Source organism: Hylobates moloch, unplaced genomic scaffold (genome assembly GCF_009828535.3).
Source record: "Hylobates moloch isolate HMO894 unplaced genomic scaffold, HMol_V3 SCAFFOLD_8, whole genome shotgun sequence".
In the NCBI taxonomy this organism is placed as follows: domain Eukaryota; kingdom Metazoa; phylum Chordata; class Mammalia; order Primates; family Hylobatidae; genus Hylobates; species Hylobates moloch.
In genome coordinates, this window is record NW_026652283.1 from 32018789 (window position 1) to 32036202 (window position 17414).

General features: G+C 45.8%; 2 protein-coding genes across 11 annotated transcripts in view; one reads left to right on the forward strand and one right to left on the reverse strand.

Moving 5' to 3' along the window:
• Positions 1–376: 376 nt before the first annotated feature.
• On the reverse strand, positions 377–14664 carry LOC131384038 (periphilin-1-like). Of its 3 annotated transcripts, XM_058442748.1 has the most exons (5): positions 14355–14664; positions 14115–14221; positions 7448–7538; positions 2089–2388; positions 377–520 (listed from the first exon to the last, which is right to left on the reverse strand). In XM_058442748.1, exons 4-5 carry the CDS (start codon positions 2380–2382, stop codon positions 476–478), a joined length of 339 nt encoding a protein of 112 aa, XP_058298731.1. In that variant the 5' UTR covers positions 2383–2388; positions 7448–7538; positions 14115–14221; positions 14355–14664; the 3' UTR covers positions 377–475. The 3 variants fall into 3 exon arrangements, 2 of the variants coding, with proteins under 2 accessions (XP_058298731.1, XP_058298730.1); XM_058442747.1 differs by having other exon boundaries at positions 14115–14664; XR_009214524.1 differs by lacking the exons at positions 377–520; positions 2089–2388 and adding an exon at positions 5175–5387 and having other exon boundaries at positions 14115–14664.
• Positions 14665–14789: 125 nt separating this feature from the next.
• AMN1 (antagonist of mitotic exit network 1 homolog) overlaps positions 14790–17414 on the forward strand; it is a 64617-nt gene continuing 61992 nt past the window's right edge. For 4 of the 8 annotated variants that reach the window (XM_058442659.1, XM_032159985.2, XM_032159986.2 and 1 more), the window contains exon 1: positions 14791–14898. In XM_058442659.1, the coding sequence (XP_058298642.1) occupies positions 14861–14898 (38 nt within the window). In that variant the 5' untranslated portion in view covers positions 14791–14860. Of the gene's footprint in view, positions 14899–14948; positions 15406–17414 lie in introns of those variants that run through there. The other 4 variants (XM_032159988.2, XM_058442661.1, XM_058442660.1 and 1 more) reach the window with 4 other exon arrangements.

Genomic DNA, 17414 nt, shown 5'->3' on the forward strand with positions numbered 1-17414 from the left:
CTGGTTTCGAACTCCTGACCTCAAGTGATCTGCCTGCCTCAGCCTCCCAAAGTGCTGTCTAGCGGTCCAGCCGCAGGGGTTATTCAGGGATGCACCGAGAAGTAGTGAGGAGAATGATGAAAGAAAGACACAGAGAAGTGGGATTAGGAGGGATGGTCCCCTGATAGGGAAGCGACCCAAGCTCTGGTTTATTCAGTGCTTTTATACATGCCAGGGGTCAAAAGTCCACACAATAATTGTTTTTATCTTTAATTGATGCGGCCTCCCAGTCTGTCCTGTGCTAACCATTAACTATGAAAAGCCATTCACAGCGCTTCACTGATCTGGTAGGAACAGGAAGCTACCCAGGATCTTCAGCGGTCAGGTCTTTGCCATGCCACCTACTTCCCTGTCTGCAGGCTTTGCCAATGCGTGGGAATGTGAATTTGGTTCCCCACAGTTCCCCCTTTTCTTTCTCAAAGAAGCCGTTGATGATTTATCCGGAGCTGGGTGATGGCAGAGAAGGCTCCTCGGAGACAGACTGGGAAAACACAAAGAATTAATAAAACAATACATGCAAGGGTGGCTAGACTGATAATTATAGCAGACAAATGAAATGTAGGGGATAACTTATGGAGAATAGACAAAATGCTATCAGCAACATCCTTTGGATTCACGATATCTAAATGTGCTTGTTGCACCTTTTGTATTTCATTATGTAGCGAGGCAACATCTAAAGAGAAGTTGCTAGCTGACCACACTCCATGAAGGTGTGCCTGCACTTCTTCCCAGCTCCATCGAGACTGATTATACTCATGAGCTGTTATACAGATCCATTCATAGTCAGCATGATATTTTAGGGGGAGTCTAGTAGATAAGGCCTCTATCCTCATGCCTAGAAATTCAACAGCCTCGTCTAATGCATTTAATTTTGCATTGATTTTTAAATCAATTCGTTCTTGAGTTCCTAAAGCAGTACTAGTATTTTTTGCAAGATCGTTTACAAAGTGAGCAGTTTGAATAGATTTTGTAATAGCCACAGCTGCAGTTGCTGCAGTAGCTACAGCAGTAACAAGTGCTACTATTCCTGCAATGAAAAGTCCTAAAAATCGTTTTATTCGGGTGAGAGACTCAACAACTATTTGTAATGCAGCAAAACCAGGATCAGTACACCAGGTCTCATTAAGATGAACAGGCAGCATCACAAAAGGAGGCTGCTGTAAAATAGCCAAAGTTAAGTTGAAATTGTCTCTAGTAACGCAGTTGGTAAGGTTACAATGCAGGCAATGAATAATGTATTCCTTTTCACCTTGATGGGGAATGCTATGAGCTAAATGTGGGGACACCAACTTGCCCATGTGGACTTGTACAGTAATATTAAAAGGTCCAGAAAGGAACACATAGGGGGCACGCACACAGGCACGCAACCCAGTTCGAACTCGCTTGTGAGTGGTCTGTTCTGGATAGAGGAATTCTACCACTCCTAAAGCAGCGGCGGCTCGCCAGATGTGTTCTTGTACTCGTCCCTTCTGAGTGGTAATAATAGGCATCGTCCAATCTCCAGTAGCGACATTACGCATCCCAGAAATGGGAGGAAGGTAAGCATATGGGCGAGACCAGTCAGTGAGATTAATGTCATAATGAGGAATCGGATGTTGAGTTCCAGGTAGATAGGCACAACTTTGCCATACAGGGTATTTGGAGACAACATTTTGTCCAGGCCTGACAACAGGGCATGGGGGAAGGACATGAGGCAGATGTTGGCTGTTTGGGGCGACCGCCTCAGTGGAAAAATCCCCAGAATGAAAGCTGCCACTGCACAATAGTATGTAACGCCGTAGGCAGATATCCTGCCACACGTCGAATTTAATGCCCAAGAGTAAGGCAGCCAGCCATTGGAGTAAAGGAAAGGCAAATAGGCAGTGTAGCAGTGGATCCTGTATAATTATATATAGTGGAAACAGGGATAATGAAGTCTCCATCCAAGCCCCCAAATAAGTCTGTGTTATTGGTATATACAGGCACATTAGCGTCATTCCACGTAACAGGACGCAAAAGAGGGGGTTCAGGCACATGAGCCCAGTAAATTTTCCCTTCAGTGGGCGATACCTGGAAGCTCAGGAGAGCCAGCATGGCCAGGAACAAATTTTCAGGGGTGAAGGGCTTGCCTTCAGTAGTAAGCATATCTTGTGCGGTAACTGCAAGACGCTTTATTTGACCCCAAGTTGGAAAGGGAGAGTTATGTGTTTCCAAGGCAAGACGGCGAGGGCGCTGACGACGGCGAGGAGCTCCGAGACGAACTCCCGGAGGGCTGCTCGGAGGAGTGTGCAGACTGAGGTTTCTCACCAGGAATCCTTTCCGCATGCCGGACGAGCCTCTCCGGAATCCACCGAGGTCCGCCATCAGACCCTTCAGGAAAAACACAAACACTCCCTCGTCCCCATATTAGCACAGGGTCAGGTCCATGCCATTGTCCAGTCAGTGGGTCCCTCCACCTCACAAGAGCTTTTGTAGATGCCTCCGGATGCCAAAACCGCTCAGCAGCAGAGCGTCCTGCGGCATCCAGGCGCAAAAAATTCAACACATATAGAGCATGATGCAAATAATTCGCAGGTGTGCGGGGGTAAAGTTCCCCCTTTTTAATTTTTTCAAGCTGATGTTTAATGGTGGAGTGTGCACGTTCAACAATACCCTGACCCTGTGGGTTATAAGGGATGCCAGTGCAATGTGAAATATTAAATTGTGCAAGGAAAGAGTGAAAGGCTTTAGCAACATAAGCTGGTGCATTATCTGTCTTGAGTTGCCGGGGAATTCCCAAAGTTTGAAAACAATAGAGTAAGTGAGCTTTAACATCTTTAACAGCCTCTCCAGAGCGTGCGGAGGCTAAAAGGAAACCTGAAAAGGTATCTACACAAACACGGATGTAACTAGATTTACCAAAAGGAGGGTAGTGAGTAACATCCATCTGCCACAAATGTAGGGGCTGCAAGCCTCGAGGATTAACTCCATAATGAGGAACAGGTTGCAGTTGAGGGCAGGTGGAGCAATGCTTCACAATAGCACGAGCAGCTTCACGAGTGATTTTGAACTGCAATCGTAAACTGTGAGCATTTTGATGATGTATGGCATGGGAATTAGCTGCTCGCTGGACAGCATTTTCCGTGAGAAAACAAAGTTTATCAGCAGCTGCATTTCTGGCAGACAACGGTCCAGGCAACAGAGAATGACTCCGGATATGTCCTACAAAATAGGCAGCGGTACGCTGTCGACAACATGATTGTAGAAGCGAAAGTAACTGGTAAAGTTCATCATCAAGCAAGGAAGAAATAGTAGCAGATTTGATATGAGTGCTACTGCGAAAAACCCACTCACTGTCAGTATAGATGTTAGTGGGCTCAGAGGGGAACATTTGTAAGGCTTGGCACACGGCAAACAGTTCAACTCGCTGCGGAGAAGAATAAGTAGTGGGAAACTGAAAAGGACGGTTGTCAGCGATGACGGCTGCAACACCTGTTTTTGAACCATCAGTGAACAAAAGGTGAGCATGGGCTAATGGTTGATGAGAATGAGGAAGAGGAAGAACAAATGAAGTACGCTGAAAAAAGGTTAACAATTTATGTTTAGGGTAATGAGTTGACAATTGTCCAGTAAAATTGCTAAGTGCTATTTGCCAAGGAAGGTTGAATTGATAAAGAGAAACGATTTGCTGTTGAGTAAAGGGAACAGTGAGGATATCAGGGTCTTCTCCATATATCTGATGAGATCTCTTGCGGCCGGCCATGATAAGTTGACTCACTAATTCTGCATAAGGCTGGATAGTCTTATGACGGGTGGAGGGCAGATGTAACCACTCTAAAGGGGAGTGTTGCCAAAACACCGCTGTGGGATATAAGTGAGGGGTAAGAAATAACAGAAGCAGAGGTTGAGTGTAATCTATGCGAGAAACATGAGCTTGCTGAATTGCGGACTCTACAAGTTGTAAGGCTAGTTTTGCTTCTGGAGTAAGAGTTCGGGGAGAAGTGGGATCACTGCTTCCTCTTAGAATATTGAACAAGGGTAATAAGTCAGCAGTAGTAAGGGACAGAAAAGGTCGAACCCAGTTTATGTCTCCAAGCAATTTTTGAAAATCATTGAGTGTTTGCAATTTGGAGAGGTTAAATTGTATCTTTTGAGGAGAAACAGTGGTTTCTGCAATTTTTTGACCAAGATAAATAAGAGGAAAGGTTTGTTGGATTTTTTCCTCTGCTATTTGCAGACCAAAGGTAGGCAAATGCTGCTGTAAAAATAATAAGGCTTGTCGCAATTCTGCGAAAACCTCTCCTGCAATTAAAATGTCATCCATGTAATGTAAGCAATAAATGTGAGGAAACTGAGCCCTAAAAGATTGTAAAGCCATGGCCACATATTTTTGACATAAAGTAGGGCTATTAGCCATGCCTTGAGGCAAGACCTTCCACTGATACCTAGCCATTGGCTGTTGAAAATTAATAGAGGGTAGGCTAAAAGCAAATCGAACTTTATCACTTGAATGGAGAGGAATTGTAAAGAAGCAGTCCTTAAGATCTATGACAAAAGCTGGCCAATTTTTTGGTATAGCTGCAGCAGAGGGAAGGCCAGGTTGCAATGCCCCCATGGGTAACATAGTGGCATTTACGGCCCGCAAATCCTGTAGTAACCTCCATTTTCCGGATTTCTTTTTAATAACAAATATTGGTGTATTCCAAGGGCTAGTAGATGGTTCAATATGACCAGCAAGGAGCTGCTCCTGAATTAATTGAGTGGCTGCCAATAATTTCTCCTGAGTTAAAGGCCACTGATCCACCCAAACAGGTTCATTAGATTTCCACTGAATAGCATCTGCAGTTAAGGGGGCAGCTAGGATCAGTGGCCTTGGGGAAAACCCAAACCATGTCGATCATTTTTTGGTGTAACTTGTACTGGAGCAAGAATGCCAGTGTTATGTTTTCCTAATCCTTGGTTGGGGAGCAGTCCCTGCCGGAGCAACTGTTGGGACACAATGGGGTTTGGACTAAACAAATAAATGCCCATTTGTTGTAACACATCACGTCCCCATAAATTACAAGGTAAGTGGGGTAACACATAGGGTTGAAATTTTCCCTGGTGACCTTCTTGATCAGTCCAAGTTAATATTTGTGCACTTTGCTGGGGGTTTTGAGACATTCCAATACCTTGTAGATGAGTTATAGAGGCAGTAAGAGGCCATGAAGCGGGCCAAAATTGTAAACTGAATACAGAAACATCTGCTCCAGTATCAATTAAGCCTGAAAAAGTCTTTCCTTCTATTTGAAGTTGCAGGGTAGGTCTCTCGGCATCAACAGCCTGCAGCCAGTAGACATCAGAGGAACCAAAACCGCGACTGCCGCGTGCAGTAGAGGAAGCTGTTTGCCCTATTTGAGAAACATAGGGTAGAAGTAGAAGTTGGGCCACATGCTGACCTTTAGATACAGTGACCACAGCTTGAGAGGTGGAAGCCATAACTTGAAGCTCCCCAGTATAGTCAGAGTCAATTATTCCAGGATAGACAATTAACCCCTTAAAGAGGACACTGCTTCTTCCAATAATTAACCCAACAGTCTCCTTAGGGAGAGGCCCAAACACTCCTGTAGGAATGCGCTGCGGACCCATTTCAGGTGTTAGTACGTAGCTGGAGGTGGCACACAAGTCCAATCCTGCTGACCCTGGGGTGGCTCGTGAAAGGGATTGGAGGGACTCATGGAGGTCACTGGAGGTACTGTCTGAAGGGCCCCTATTGTTTGTCGGGCCCGGGGAGAGGCCCACTTCTGGTTTCCCTGAGGGGAAAGAGGGTTGCCTTGAGAATCAGTACGAGACCTACATTCATTCATCCAATGAAACCCACGTTGGCATTGAGGGCACAAGGAAGTAGGTCGAGCCTTAGGTGACTTCCCTGAACTTGTGGGCATGTGGCGGCATTGGTTCTTAAAATGTCCTGGTTTACCACAATTAAAACAAGTTTGATTACCTCCCTTGTTTTGAAGCCGCTTATTTTGGCCCCTACCCTGCACCTGCAAATAAATCTGAGAAACAGGAACTCCTTTCATAGCTGCAGCATAAGCCACACCTTGACTAAAAGCAGGACCAATTTCAGAACATAAGCGAATATAATCTTCTAGAGTCCCATTTTTCTTGTATGGGCGAATAGCGGCTTGACAAGCGCCATTCGCATTTTCAAAAGCAAGTTGCTTTACAATAACAGTACCTGCCTCAGAGTCACTGATCACTCGGCCTACTGCTTGTAATAACCAAGAGACAAAGTTCTGATAAGGCTCGTCAGGTCCCTGACGAATTTTTGTAAGTTCCTCTGTGCGTTTGGAAGATGGCAATTTCTTCCAGGCAGAGAGGGCAATATTAGATACTTGATCATAAATCCATCTTTCCCAACCAATTTGATTAGCAGTATCTGAAAAGTTAGCTAGGCCAGTGAGCATTTCATAAGTAACCTGATTACCCGCCAAGCGATTACGGCGAGAAATTTCCTCAGCTTTTTCCAAAAATTCAGTTTTCCACAACAAGTAGTCACCCCCGTCTAGGCAGGCTTTTGCTATGCCCTTCCAATCATTAGGAGGTAAAGCATCCTCTGCCAAAGTTTCCACCATGGCTAAAGTAAAGGGTGCTGTAGTTCCATATTGAACTACAGCAGCCTTAAGGTCCTTTAAAGTCTTAAAAGGCAGAGGCTCATGATATTGCTGATTTGTCTGTGGGTTAAGCCTGACGGGGAAAGCATGAAAACCCTCAAGAGTCTCCCCCGACATACGAGCTTGATGAAGAGCCCCTTCAAGGGGAGACATAACAGTTGCAGGCAAGGTGCTCAAGTTTAAGGGAGGCAAGCAAGCATTAGGAGCCCCAGGGGGCTTTTTAATAAAGGTAGCTGCAAAAGCACTTACCAGGGCCTCTTCATCTTCCCCTGGTGAAAGCAGAGGTGAAGCAGGAGAAGTAGGCAATGGTAATTTTTCAGTCTCCTCACAAGACAATTTCTCATCTCTTGGAGACGGTTGATGACAAACAACCAACTTTTCCTCAGGCATGATAGGGGCAGAAGGTTCCCCACAGGATGTAGTCCCAAGGGGCTTGTAAGCCTCAGGGCAAGGCACAAGGCACTCCTGGACCAGGTTAAAAAGCCCAAAGGTATCTACAGGAATTCCATCAGGGCCATGCAGAGTATAATGCTTCCGCAGGCCTTCCCCCACCTTTGACCAGGTATCCATGTTAATAGTGCCTTCCTCAGGGAACCAAGGACATGCCTCTTGTACTGTCTCCAAGAATTTTTCTAACTGCTTAGTTTTTATAGAAGCCCCACGGGCATGCATCATAGATTGCAACACTTGAATGTAAAGAGCTCGTTCCTTAGAACCAGAATGTCCCATTTTTACTCCTAATGTATGACTATGCACCCACAACTGTTTATACTCACAACTTCTGCAGAACTTACCAGAACTGGGCGTTCTTCTCACAGTATTTCTCGGGTCCCTGTTTGGGCGCCACCTCTAGCGGTCCGGCCGCAGGGGTTATTCAGGGATGCACTGAGAAGTAGTGAGGAGAATGATGAAAGAAAGACACAGAGAAGTGGGATTAGGAAGGACGGTCCCCTGATAGGGAAGCGACCCAAGCTCTGGTTTATTCAGTGCTTTTATACGTGCCAGGGGTCAAAAGTCCACACAATAATTGTTTTTGTCTTCAATTGATGCGGCCTCCGCAGTCTGTCCTGTGCTAACCATTAACTATGAAAAGCCATTCACAGCGCTTCACTGATCTGGTAAGAACAGGAAGCTACCCAGGATCTTCAGCGGTCAGGTCTTTGCCATGCCACCTACTTCCCTGTCTGCAGGCTTTGCCAATGCGTGGGAATGTGAATTTGGCTCCCCACAGTGCTGGGATTACAGGCATGAGTCACTGCGCCCAGCTGGTTTTTTGTTTTTTTTTTTTGAGATGGAGTCTGGCTCTGTCGCCCAGGCTGGAGTGCAGTGGCACCATCTCAGCTTACTACAACCTCTGCCTCTGAGGTTGAAGAGATTCTTGTGTCTCAGCCTTCTGAGTGGCTGGGATTACAGGCACCTGCCACCACACGCCAGGCTAAATTTTGTATTTTTAGTAGAGATGGGGTTTTGCCATGTTGGCCAGGCTGGTCTCAAACTCCTGACCTCAAGTGATCCACCCGCCTCAGCCTCCCAAAGTGCTGGGATTACAGGCGTGAGCCACCAGGCCTGGCCCAAAGACAGTTTTTTGATCGTTAAGGTTTTACCTGATTTGGGCCCAGGCTCAGCCAATCCCATTTCCTCCTACTCCCTCCTCCATTCAGCCACACTGACCTCCTTCTGTCCTTCAAATGATACCAAGCACATTTTTACTTCAGTGTCTTTCTTTTCCCCCTGTCTCTAAATCTCTGCATAGCTGCCTCCTTTTTAATCCTCAGATCTCAGCAAAAGTGTCACAGCATTAGAGAAGCCTTCCCTGACCACCTGAGCAAAAGTAAATCTCTCTCTTTCTCTCAATCCATCCTTCCCATCTTGTTCTTTATAGTTCGTATCTCCACATGCTGTTTTGTTTGTGTGCTTTTCTATCTCTCACACTAGAATGTAAGCTCCTAGAGGACATATTCATGTACTGATATATCCCACCTGGTATGTAACAGGTATTAAATATTTGTTTGAATGAATGTAAGTAATGGGGTTTGAAAGTCTGAATATCTGACAGAAATACCAGGCATTTGATTCCATTGCAATGACCAGTAATTGTGAGTTAGGAATTATATAACTTTCTAAAAATAAAAATAACAAGTGAAGCTAATCAAAAAAAAGACAGTGGTTTAAGCTGTCATTGCACTGGCTCCCAGCATCTTAGTGAAAGACCACAACTGTCATCCCTCTCACTGTTATGAAATTATAATAGGCTGGGCATGGTGGCTCATGCCTGTAATCCCAGCACTTTGGGAGGCTCAGGCAGGAGGATCACCTGAGGTCAGGAGTTGGAGACCAGCCTGGCCAACATGGTGAAACCCCATCTCTACTAAAAACACGCAAAAAATAGCTGGGCTTTGTGGCCGGCTCCTATAATCCCAGCTACTTGGGAGGCTGAGGCAGGAGAATCGCTTGAACCCAGGAGGCGGAGATTGCAGTGAGCCAAGATCACGCCACTGCACTCCAGCCTGGGCGAGAGCGTGAGACTGTCTCAAAAAAAAAAAAGAAAGGAAACTATAATAATTATTATTTGGCTCAGATGAAGCTATTCTTATTAATTTTCAAAATGTTTTTGATATTTAATAGCTTTACCAAAAAAATCAGTCATCTATTGATGAGTTACATATTTTCCAATTTCTCTCCTTCTCTACTCTGGGTTCTGAGAAGCTGACTTTTATCGACCACATAAACGGGGATGCTTTGAGCTCTAACTTCTGGTTGGCTGAAGCAATGACAGCCAACAGCAGGACATCAAAAAGGGGATGAAGAATGGAGCTTGAAGGGTATTCCTGTAGCCCCTTCCTGGCTGGATCACAGCAGGCTGGCTAGGTTGCCTTATCAGACTGAAACTGCCTTTGCAAAATGATCCCTGAGACAGTGAAAGAGATCGAACTTAACCGACTCCATCTTGCTTCTGACCTCCTTGTTCATTCCTGGGCACAGGCCGAACTAACTTTGAGAGAAACTTATAGTTTAAAACAAAGATGATAACAGCCCTTTCCCAAAGCAGACCTCCTTCTTGGCTGGGGACTAGATTCCCTTTGTAGGACTAACATTAGCTACAAGATTAGAAATTATGGTTTAAGAGTCATGCAACTGGAGGCTTCAAGATTTTCTTCAAATATCTCAGTGCTTGAGATATTTTGCAGACCCTGCAATTGCCGGATCAGCTGGCACCGCCCAGATGGATAAACTGGCTAATCTGATCTTGTGGCTCTCACCCAGGAAGTGACTCAGCACAAGAAGACAGCTTCAACTACCTATGATTTCATTTCCGACCTGACCAATCAGCACTCCTGGGTCACTGGCTTCCCCCAACCCACTAATTTGTCCTTAAAGATTCTGCTCCTGGCTGGGCGTGGTGGCTTACATCTGTAATCCCAGCACTTTTGGAGGCTGAGGTGGGTGGATCACCCAAGGTCAGGAGTTCCAGACCAGCCTGACCAACATAGTGAAACCCCGTCTCTATTAAAAATACAAAATTAGCCGGGTGTGGTGGCACATGCCTGTAATCTCAGTTACTTGGGAGGCTGAGGCAGGAGAATCACTTGAACCCAGGAGGCAGAGGTTGCAGTGAGCCAAGACAGCACGACTGCACTCCAGCCTAGGTGACAGAGCAAGACTCTGAAAAAAAACACAAACAAAAAAAAACTCTGCTCCCCAAATGCTTGGGGAGACTGATTTGATAATAATAAAACTGTCTCCCGCACAGCTGGCTCTGTGTGAATTACTCTTTCTCTATTACGATTCCCCCGTCTTGATGAATCAGCTCTTTCTAGGCAGGAGGCAAGGTGAACCCCTTGGGTGGTTACAAATTCAAAGGCCACAGTTCCTTTCAGGTGGCTTCACCTGTGGTCACTCTGGCAAGGTTTTGGTTTTGCCCTCCAGGACTAGAAGAGGCAAGGGCTTCCTGCTATTGTAGCGCTACAGTACTGAACTACCCTTACCCTTGCTCTGCCCTAACTCTGTCCACACCTTTGGGAACAGCTCATTTATTAACATCTCCTTGCTTCTCCTGTTTGAACTTGCCCAACTCTTAACCTGCTTGGATCCTGAGTCATCCATTGTATGACTCAGACTCCCGAGAATTTGAAAGTCACAGATCTCTAAACTAGAAACAAATTAAAGCAAGTGTTTCTAGCCAATGGGAAATTTTAACAATGTATAACAATCCATGAGCATGGGCACTGTTATTTCCAATTTGGAGTGTGATATTATAAAACAAGCTATGAAAAGAAACTAAATAAAAAGAGCATGTGTTATTTTCTCAAAGGACACCTTGAGAGTTAAGAGCAATCCTATTTGAAAATAACCTACACATGGTAGGATAATAAAGTAGGGGCTCACCTAGCTTAGCTCCATTCTGTTGCTGTGAAAGCACACATTCATATAAATAAGATATACTTGTTTTATATATATTTATTATATTTTAAAACATGGGTCCACATACAGCTCATATATTACATTATGAATTAACAGCATGATTTAAGAAAAGTAATTTTGTTAATTATTTTTATAAAACAAACCCAGAGGCTGGGTGCGGTGGCTCACGCCTGTAATCGCAGCACTTTGGGAGGTCGAGGTGGGTGGATCACAAGGTCAGGAGTTCGAGACCAACCTGGCCAATATGGTGAAACCTCGTCTCTACTAAAAATACAAAAAAAATTAGCCAGGCATGTGGCACATGCCTGTAATCCCAGTTACTTGGGAGGCTGAGGCAGGAGAATTGCTTGAATCCAGGAGGCAGAGGTTGCAGTGAGCCGAGATCGCGCCACTGCACTCCAGCCTGGGTGACAGAGCGAGATTCCGTCTCAAAAAAAAAAATAAATAAATAAAACAAACCCAGAGCAACAATCTATGACAACGTTTACTTTGTATGGTAGCTATGGTAGGAAGTGGAGGAGATTCTGAGCTAGAAACTATATTAAAGTGGGCACAGCAAACAGAGAGGAGAAAAGGAAAATATCTTGCCCTTAGCCTAGCCCTGCCTACAAATCACTTACGATACACGAGAAAAGACGTTCATTCCCAATAACTTTGCATTCAAAGATAAACCATGAATAGCGGGAACCTCCTAAAAGCCTTGACTAACAGGAAATCCTAAAAGCTTTGCCTCCAGAGATAAGCCACAAAAACAAGAACATCCTGTTTTCCTTACCAAAAAACAGGAACATCTTGTTCTTATCCAATTGGAATGAACTGCCATATCTGAGCTATAAATATCTGCCATTTCATCTGAGCTATAAATTCCTCTATTCTATTTAGCGAGCCACTCTCTGAAAGTCTGATTTTCTTGAACTGCAAGTGAAAATGTCTCTCTGTGCTCATATTTGTCTTTGAATTTTATTTTGACAAAGGGTTCCTGAACTGATTTTTGGGGGGAGAATCCTGAAGTTGGACGCACCCAGGGCTGGCTTCATGGGTGGGCAAAATGTGCAGTCACACAGGCTCCACCCTCGGCTTAGTGCTCTGCTTTCACCATCTTAAAATTTGTAATTTTTTTGTTTTTGAGGCAGAGTCTCACTCTTGTTGCCCAGGCTGGAGTACAGTGGTGCAATCTCGGCTCACTGCAACCTCTGCCTCCTGGGTTCAAGCGATTCTCCTGCCTCAGCCTCCTGAGTAGCTGGGATTACAGGCACCTGCCACCACACCCAGCGAATTTTTTTGTACTTTTAGTAGAGACGGAGTTTTGCCATATTGCCCAGGCTGGTCTCGAACTCCTAACCTCAGGTGATCCGTCCACCTCGGTCTCCCAAAGTGCTGGGATTATAGGTGTGAGGCATGTGCATTTTAGCTTTCTAGATCAGGTGAGGGCACATGGGCAAATGGCTCAAGGGTCAAATCCAGTCCACTGTCTGTTTTTGCATAGCTTGCAACTTAAGGATGGCTTTTACATTCTTCAGTGGCTGAAAAAGATCAAAAGATGAGTATTTCATGACAGTTGAAAATTACATAAAATTCAAACTTCAGTGTTTAGGATAAGGTTTTATTGGAACACAGACCCACCCATTCATACTGTATATGGCTAATTTTAAGCTACAAGTTGAATAGCTGTGACCAAGCCAGCATGGCCCACAAAACCTAAAATATTTCTTGTTTGGCTCTGCGAAGCTAAAAGACAACAAAGAAATATTTCTCCAAAGATACTGAGTTTCTTTGGGAGTGAACAAAAAGAATTATAATCCAAGATGTACAGCTATGGCAAGCCACAGGTCTGGAGAAGGGAAGAATAGGGGGAAGATTTTACTGGTAAAGGAGAGAAGTTCACATAAACGTCTTGGAAACAAAGTTGATTGGTTCCCGAGGCTCAAATCAAGAATTGGAGTCCGTTCATTGGTGGAGGTGCTGCTGCTGGGCCAAACGTCCTTTCGACAGTATCTTATCTGAACTGCTGCAGTTTTAAAGAATATTTAGCAATAAATCTTGTCATAGAAATGTGCGCATATTTGCAAAACGAGCAAGTTGTGCAAAACATTTAAATGCATGAAAGATGTGCAGAAATTGTGGGTTTTTTGGTTTATTTTTTAAAGTCTTTGAGGCAGTTCTTTCTTTTCTTTTTTTTTTTTTTGAGACGGGGTCTTGCTCTGTCGCCCCAGGCTGGAGTGCAGTGGCACGATCTCGGCTCACTACAACCTCCTCTGGGTTCAAGCGATTCTCCTGCCTCAGCCTCCTTAGTAGCTGGGATTACAGGCGCCCGCCACCACACCCGGATTTTTTTTTTTTTTTTGTATTTTTAGTAGAGACGGGGGTTTCACCACGTTGGCCAGGCTGATCTCAAACTCCTGACCTCGTGATCTGCCCGCCTCAGCCTCCCAAAGTACTAGGATTACAGTTGTGAGCCACCGCGTCCGGCCTTGAGACAGTTCTTATCTCAGACATATGAGCATGAGTTCCCTTCCTTTCTGGTCTCTGAGCTCCAATTTGTCTGGGTCTGACAATAGTTACTTCTCCTGGAATCTGCAACTTTCAGAGCACTTTATGGAAAAAGTCGGCCAATCCCTGCCCTACATTCACTCTTGATCACTCTCCAGTGTAGCCATCCCAAACTACCTGCAGACCATCCTTTTGTCTCTGATCTGTATCCCACCCCCCCAACCATGGGTGCTTCCATAGAACTAACCCCATCTAAGCATTTAACAGTTATTCTAATTGCCTTTTTACTTGTCTGACCCAAGTGTTCGCCACTGAATCCTCAGCACCCAGCACGATCCCTAGCCCTCGTTCAAAGCTTAATAAATACATGTTGATTGAATGTGCAGCATCCTGAACAGGCGAACAGCAGTGGGTTCCAACTTTCAAGCAGCTTAAAAAAGGAACCCAGCATATAAACAACAGATTAATCTACAAGGAAGAATGAGGGGGTTGGGGGGAGCACTAAAAAGCAGCAAGTACTCTGCAGCAGAACCAAAGAGAAAATTCTACCTAAAGGTCCCCTTTCTTCGGGATCCTTCCTAATTTGAATACAGGTTCCCTTCTCCTCCATGACGAAATTCTTAGTGAGGTTACTTGTTGGTCCGCAGTGTCCTCATCTGTAAAATAAGGCTAAATAATTACGACTTCACCGGATTATAATCAATATGGTTAAGTATTGAACTAAGGCATAGAAAGCACGTAGCTCAGTGCACGCTTCCTGGAAGCGCTCAGTAAACTCGGATCCTCTACCACGCTCCGTTTGATGTTAATGGAGTCCGTATCCGAGCGGGTCTCCAGTGCGCATCGCCAAGGGTATGGCACAGCATCCAACGCATCCTTTTAGTAAAAGCAGCGAATTCTCAGCGCTCCCTTCGCCCCAGGAGAGTTCTCGGCTCGCGGCATCGCGGCGGGGCTGCGCGCTGGGCTGAACTCCCGAGAAACCTCCTGCGGCTGAACCCGAGCAGACGCCCGCCAGGTGAAAGAACTACAACTCCCGTCACGTCGCGTTCGAGTTTAGGGCCTCGTTATGTTTTATCACACCCGGCCTCTTCCGCGCAGCCCTCAGTGGCTCCGCCCCAAGGGGGGCTCTCTTCTTTCCTTGTGGAGTCCGAAGCGTGGCCACGCCCCGGTCACCGGAAAATCCGTGTGACGTCACAAAAACCTACGCGTCGCGCGGTGGGCGGGAGTTGGCGGACGGTCCCTGGCTGGGTCCTGGAGGCCCTGGGACCGCGGAAGAGGTTTCAGACGCTGCAGCGATGCCTCGCCCACGGCGGGTCAGTCAGCTCCTGGATCTGTGAGTCTACCCTGTCCCGCCTCCCTTCGCGCCGCCCCAGCACCTCCTCCAAACAGCCAGGCCCTGCGCTGCTCTTCCTCCCCGCCCCTTTCCCACCCCCACCCCCGACCTCTGAAGAGGCCCCGCGTGTGTTTCTGTCCCTGGGTTCCTGATGTGTCGTTTCCTGGCTGAGGACAGTTGTGCCAAGGGGGTCTCTTGGCGGGCTTGCGCCTCCGACACTCCGCTGCGCGATGAGTGTCCCTTCCTCAGTCAGCCCTGACAGCTCGGCGCCCCGGCTGTTGCCGGCAGTGGCCTCTTTCTTAGCAGCTAAAAGCCTTGGTAGAAAAAAACACGACACTAGATGAGGTTCTCAAAAGCTTCTAGCAGAATTCCACCCCTGCAACTGGAATAAACATCGACAGACCCTGGGATAAACGTAGCAAAGTGGTTAAGACCACGGATCCCTGGCTGAGATTGCTGGGTTCAGCCCCCGGCTCTGCCATTCACCAGCCACGTGACCATGGACGGGTAACGTAACCTCTCCCTGTGCCCAGGTTCTTTATCTATAAAATTTCTGTGATAATAGCACCCATCACATGGAGTTGTCCTGAGGGATAAATTTAACACATGTAAAACCCTTATAAGGATGCCTAGCAAATAATAAACACCACTAAGTGTTACTATTATTTCCTACCAGAAATTGTACGGAAATGGAAGTTACAAGGGCAATTGCGTCTCTCCAGGAGCTTTCAGTCCGTTAATATTGCCATGTAAAAAATAGACATCTTCAGGATAAGGAGAACAATCTCCTTAATCTACGGAAGGCTTTCTAAAACAATGGCATCTGATATTTTACATTAAACTTGGGAGGCCAAGGTGGGAGAATTGCTTGAGCTTAGGAGTTCGAGACTAGCCTGGGCAACGTGGCGAAACCCCGCCTCTACTAAAGATACAAAAATTAGCTGGGCACGGTGGTTCACGCTTGTAATCCCAGCACTTTGGGAGGCCGAGGCACTTGAGATCAGGAGAGCTGGAGACCAGCCTAGCCAACATGGCAAAACCGCGGCATGTACTGAAAATACAAAAATTAGCCAGGAGTAGTGGTGGCGCCGGTAGTCCCAGCTACTCCGGAGGCTGAGGCAGGAGAATCGCCTCAACCCAGGAGGCAGAGGTTGCACTGAGCTGAGATCGCGCCACTGCACTCCAGCCTGGACGACAGAGCGAGACTGTCTCAAAAAAATAAAATAAATAAATAACTGTAATATATGTAGAATAATATCACAAGCGGGAGATTAACAAACTTTTGAAATTTCTTATAAGGAAAAGAAGAAAGCTTTGTCAAGGGGGTTACTTTTGAACATTGGTAGTATCTGACAGTTGCAAATGGGAGGAAATGCATTGGAGAGAGTGCCGCGCGGTGGCTCACGCTTGTAATCCCAGCACTTTGGGAGGCCGAGGCAGGCGGATCACGAGGTCAGGAGATCGAGACCACGGTGAAACCCCGTCTCTACTAAAAAATACAAAAAAAAAAAATTAGCCGGGCGTGGTGGCGGGCGCCTGTAGTCCCAGCTACTTGGAGAGGCTGAGGCAGGAGAATGGCATGAACCCGGGGGGCAGAGCTTGCAGTGAGCCGAGATTGCGCCACTGCACTCCAGCCTGGGCGACAGAGCGAGACTCCGTCTCAAAAAAAAAAAAAAAAAAAGAGTAAAGGTTTGACAGGCAGGAAAGGTAGAAATATGAGAGAAGACCAGAAAGTAGCACTCCAGTGTGAATGGAAGATACAATATGAATAGCATAGTAGTGAGACATAAAGCCAAGTCACTGGGAGTAGAATCTTAGGGACCAGGATGAAGTAAGAGCATTTCCCCTTTTAGTCATGGGGAGCTATCAAAGGTTTTAGAACTGTACGGTGAGCAGAGAGAGATTTGAATTAGGCAGAAATTGGAAATAGGGAGACACTTACAAGACTGTTACAAAATCTTAAGAGGTGAAGAGCCCAAACCAGGAGACACGTGAAGATGTTCTTTGCAGAATTATTTCTGGTGGCATGAAGCTGGAATAGGAGAGTTACCATGGAATATTATGCAGCTGTTAGAAAAGCAAAGGGTAGGCCATGCATGGTGGCTCACACCTGTAATCCCAACACTTTGGGACCCTGAGGAGGGTGGATTGCTTGAGGCCAGGAGTTGGAGACCAGCCTAGGCAACATGGCAAAACCATGTCTCTACCAAAAATAAAAAGTTAGCCAATCTCATAAACTGGCCTCAAAATAAATAAATAAATAAATGAAAGAAAAGCAAAGGATGGATATTCACATGGATAGAACTTTAAAACACAGTGCTTAGTGAAAAAAAGAGGAAACAGACTAGCAATGTTAAGAAAAATTCTTCAGAACTTGGGGCTAAGACAAAGGGATGACTACATGATCTTCATTGTCATGCTAGAGTGTGGTCCCTATGTAAAGGTCCATATTTGCCCTTAGAACCTCATTTTGTACCCTTCTGGGACAAGGTACAGTCTGAGACTGTCAGTTGGTC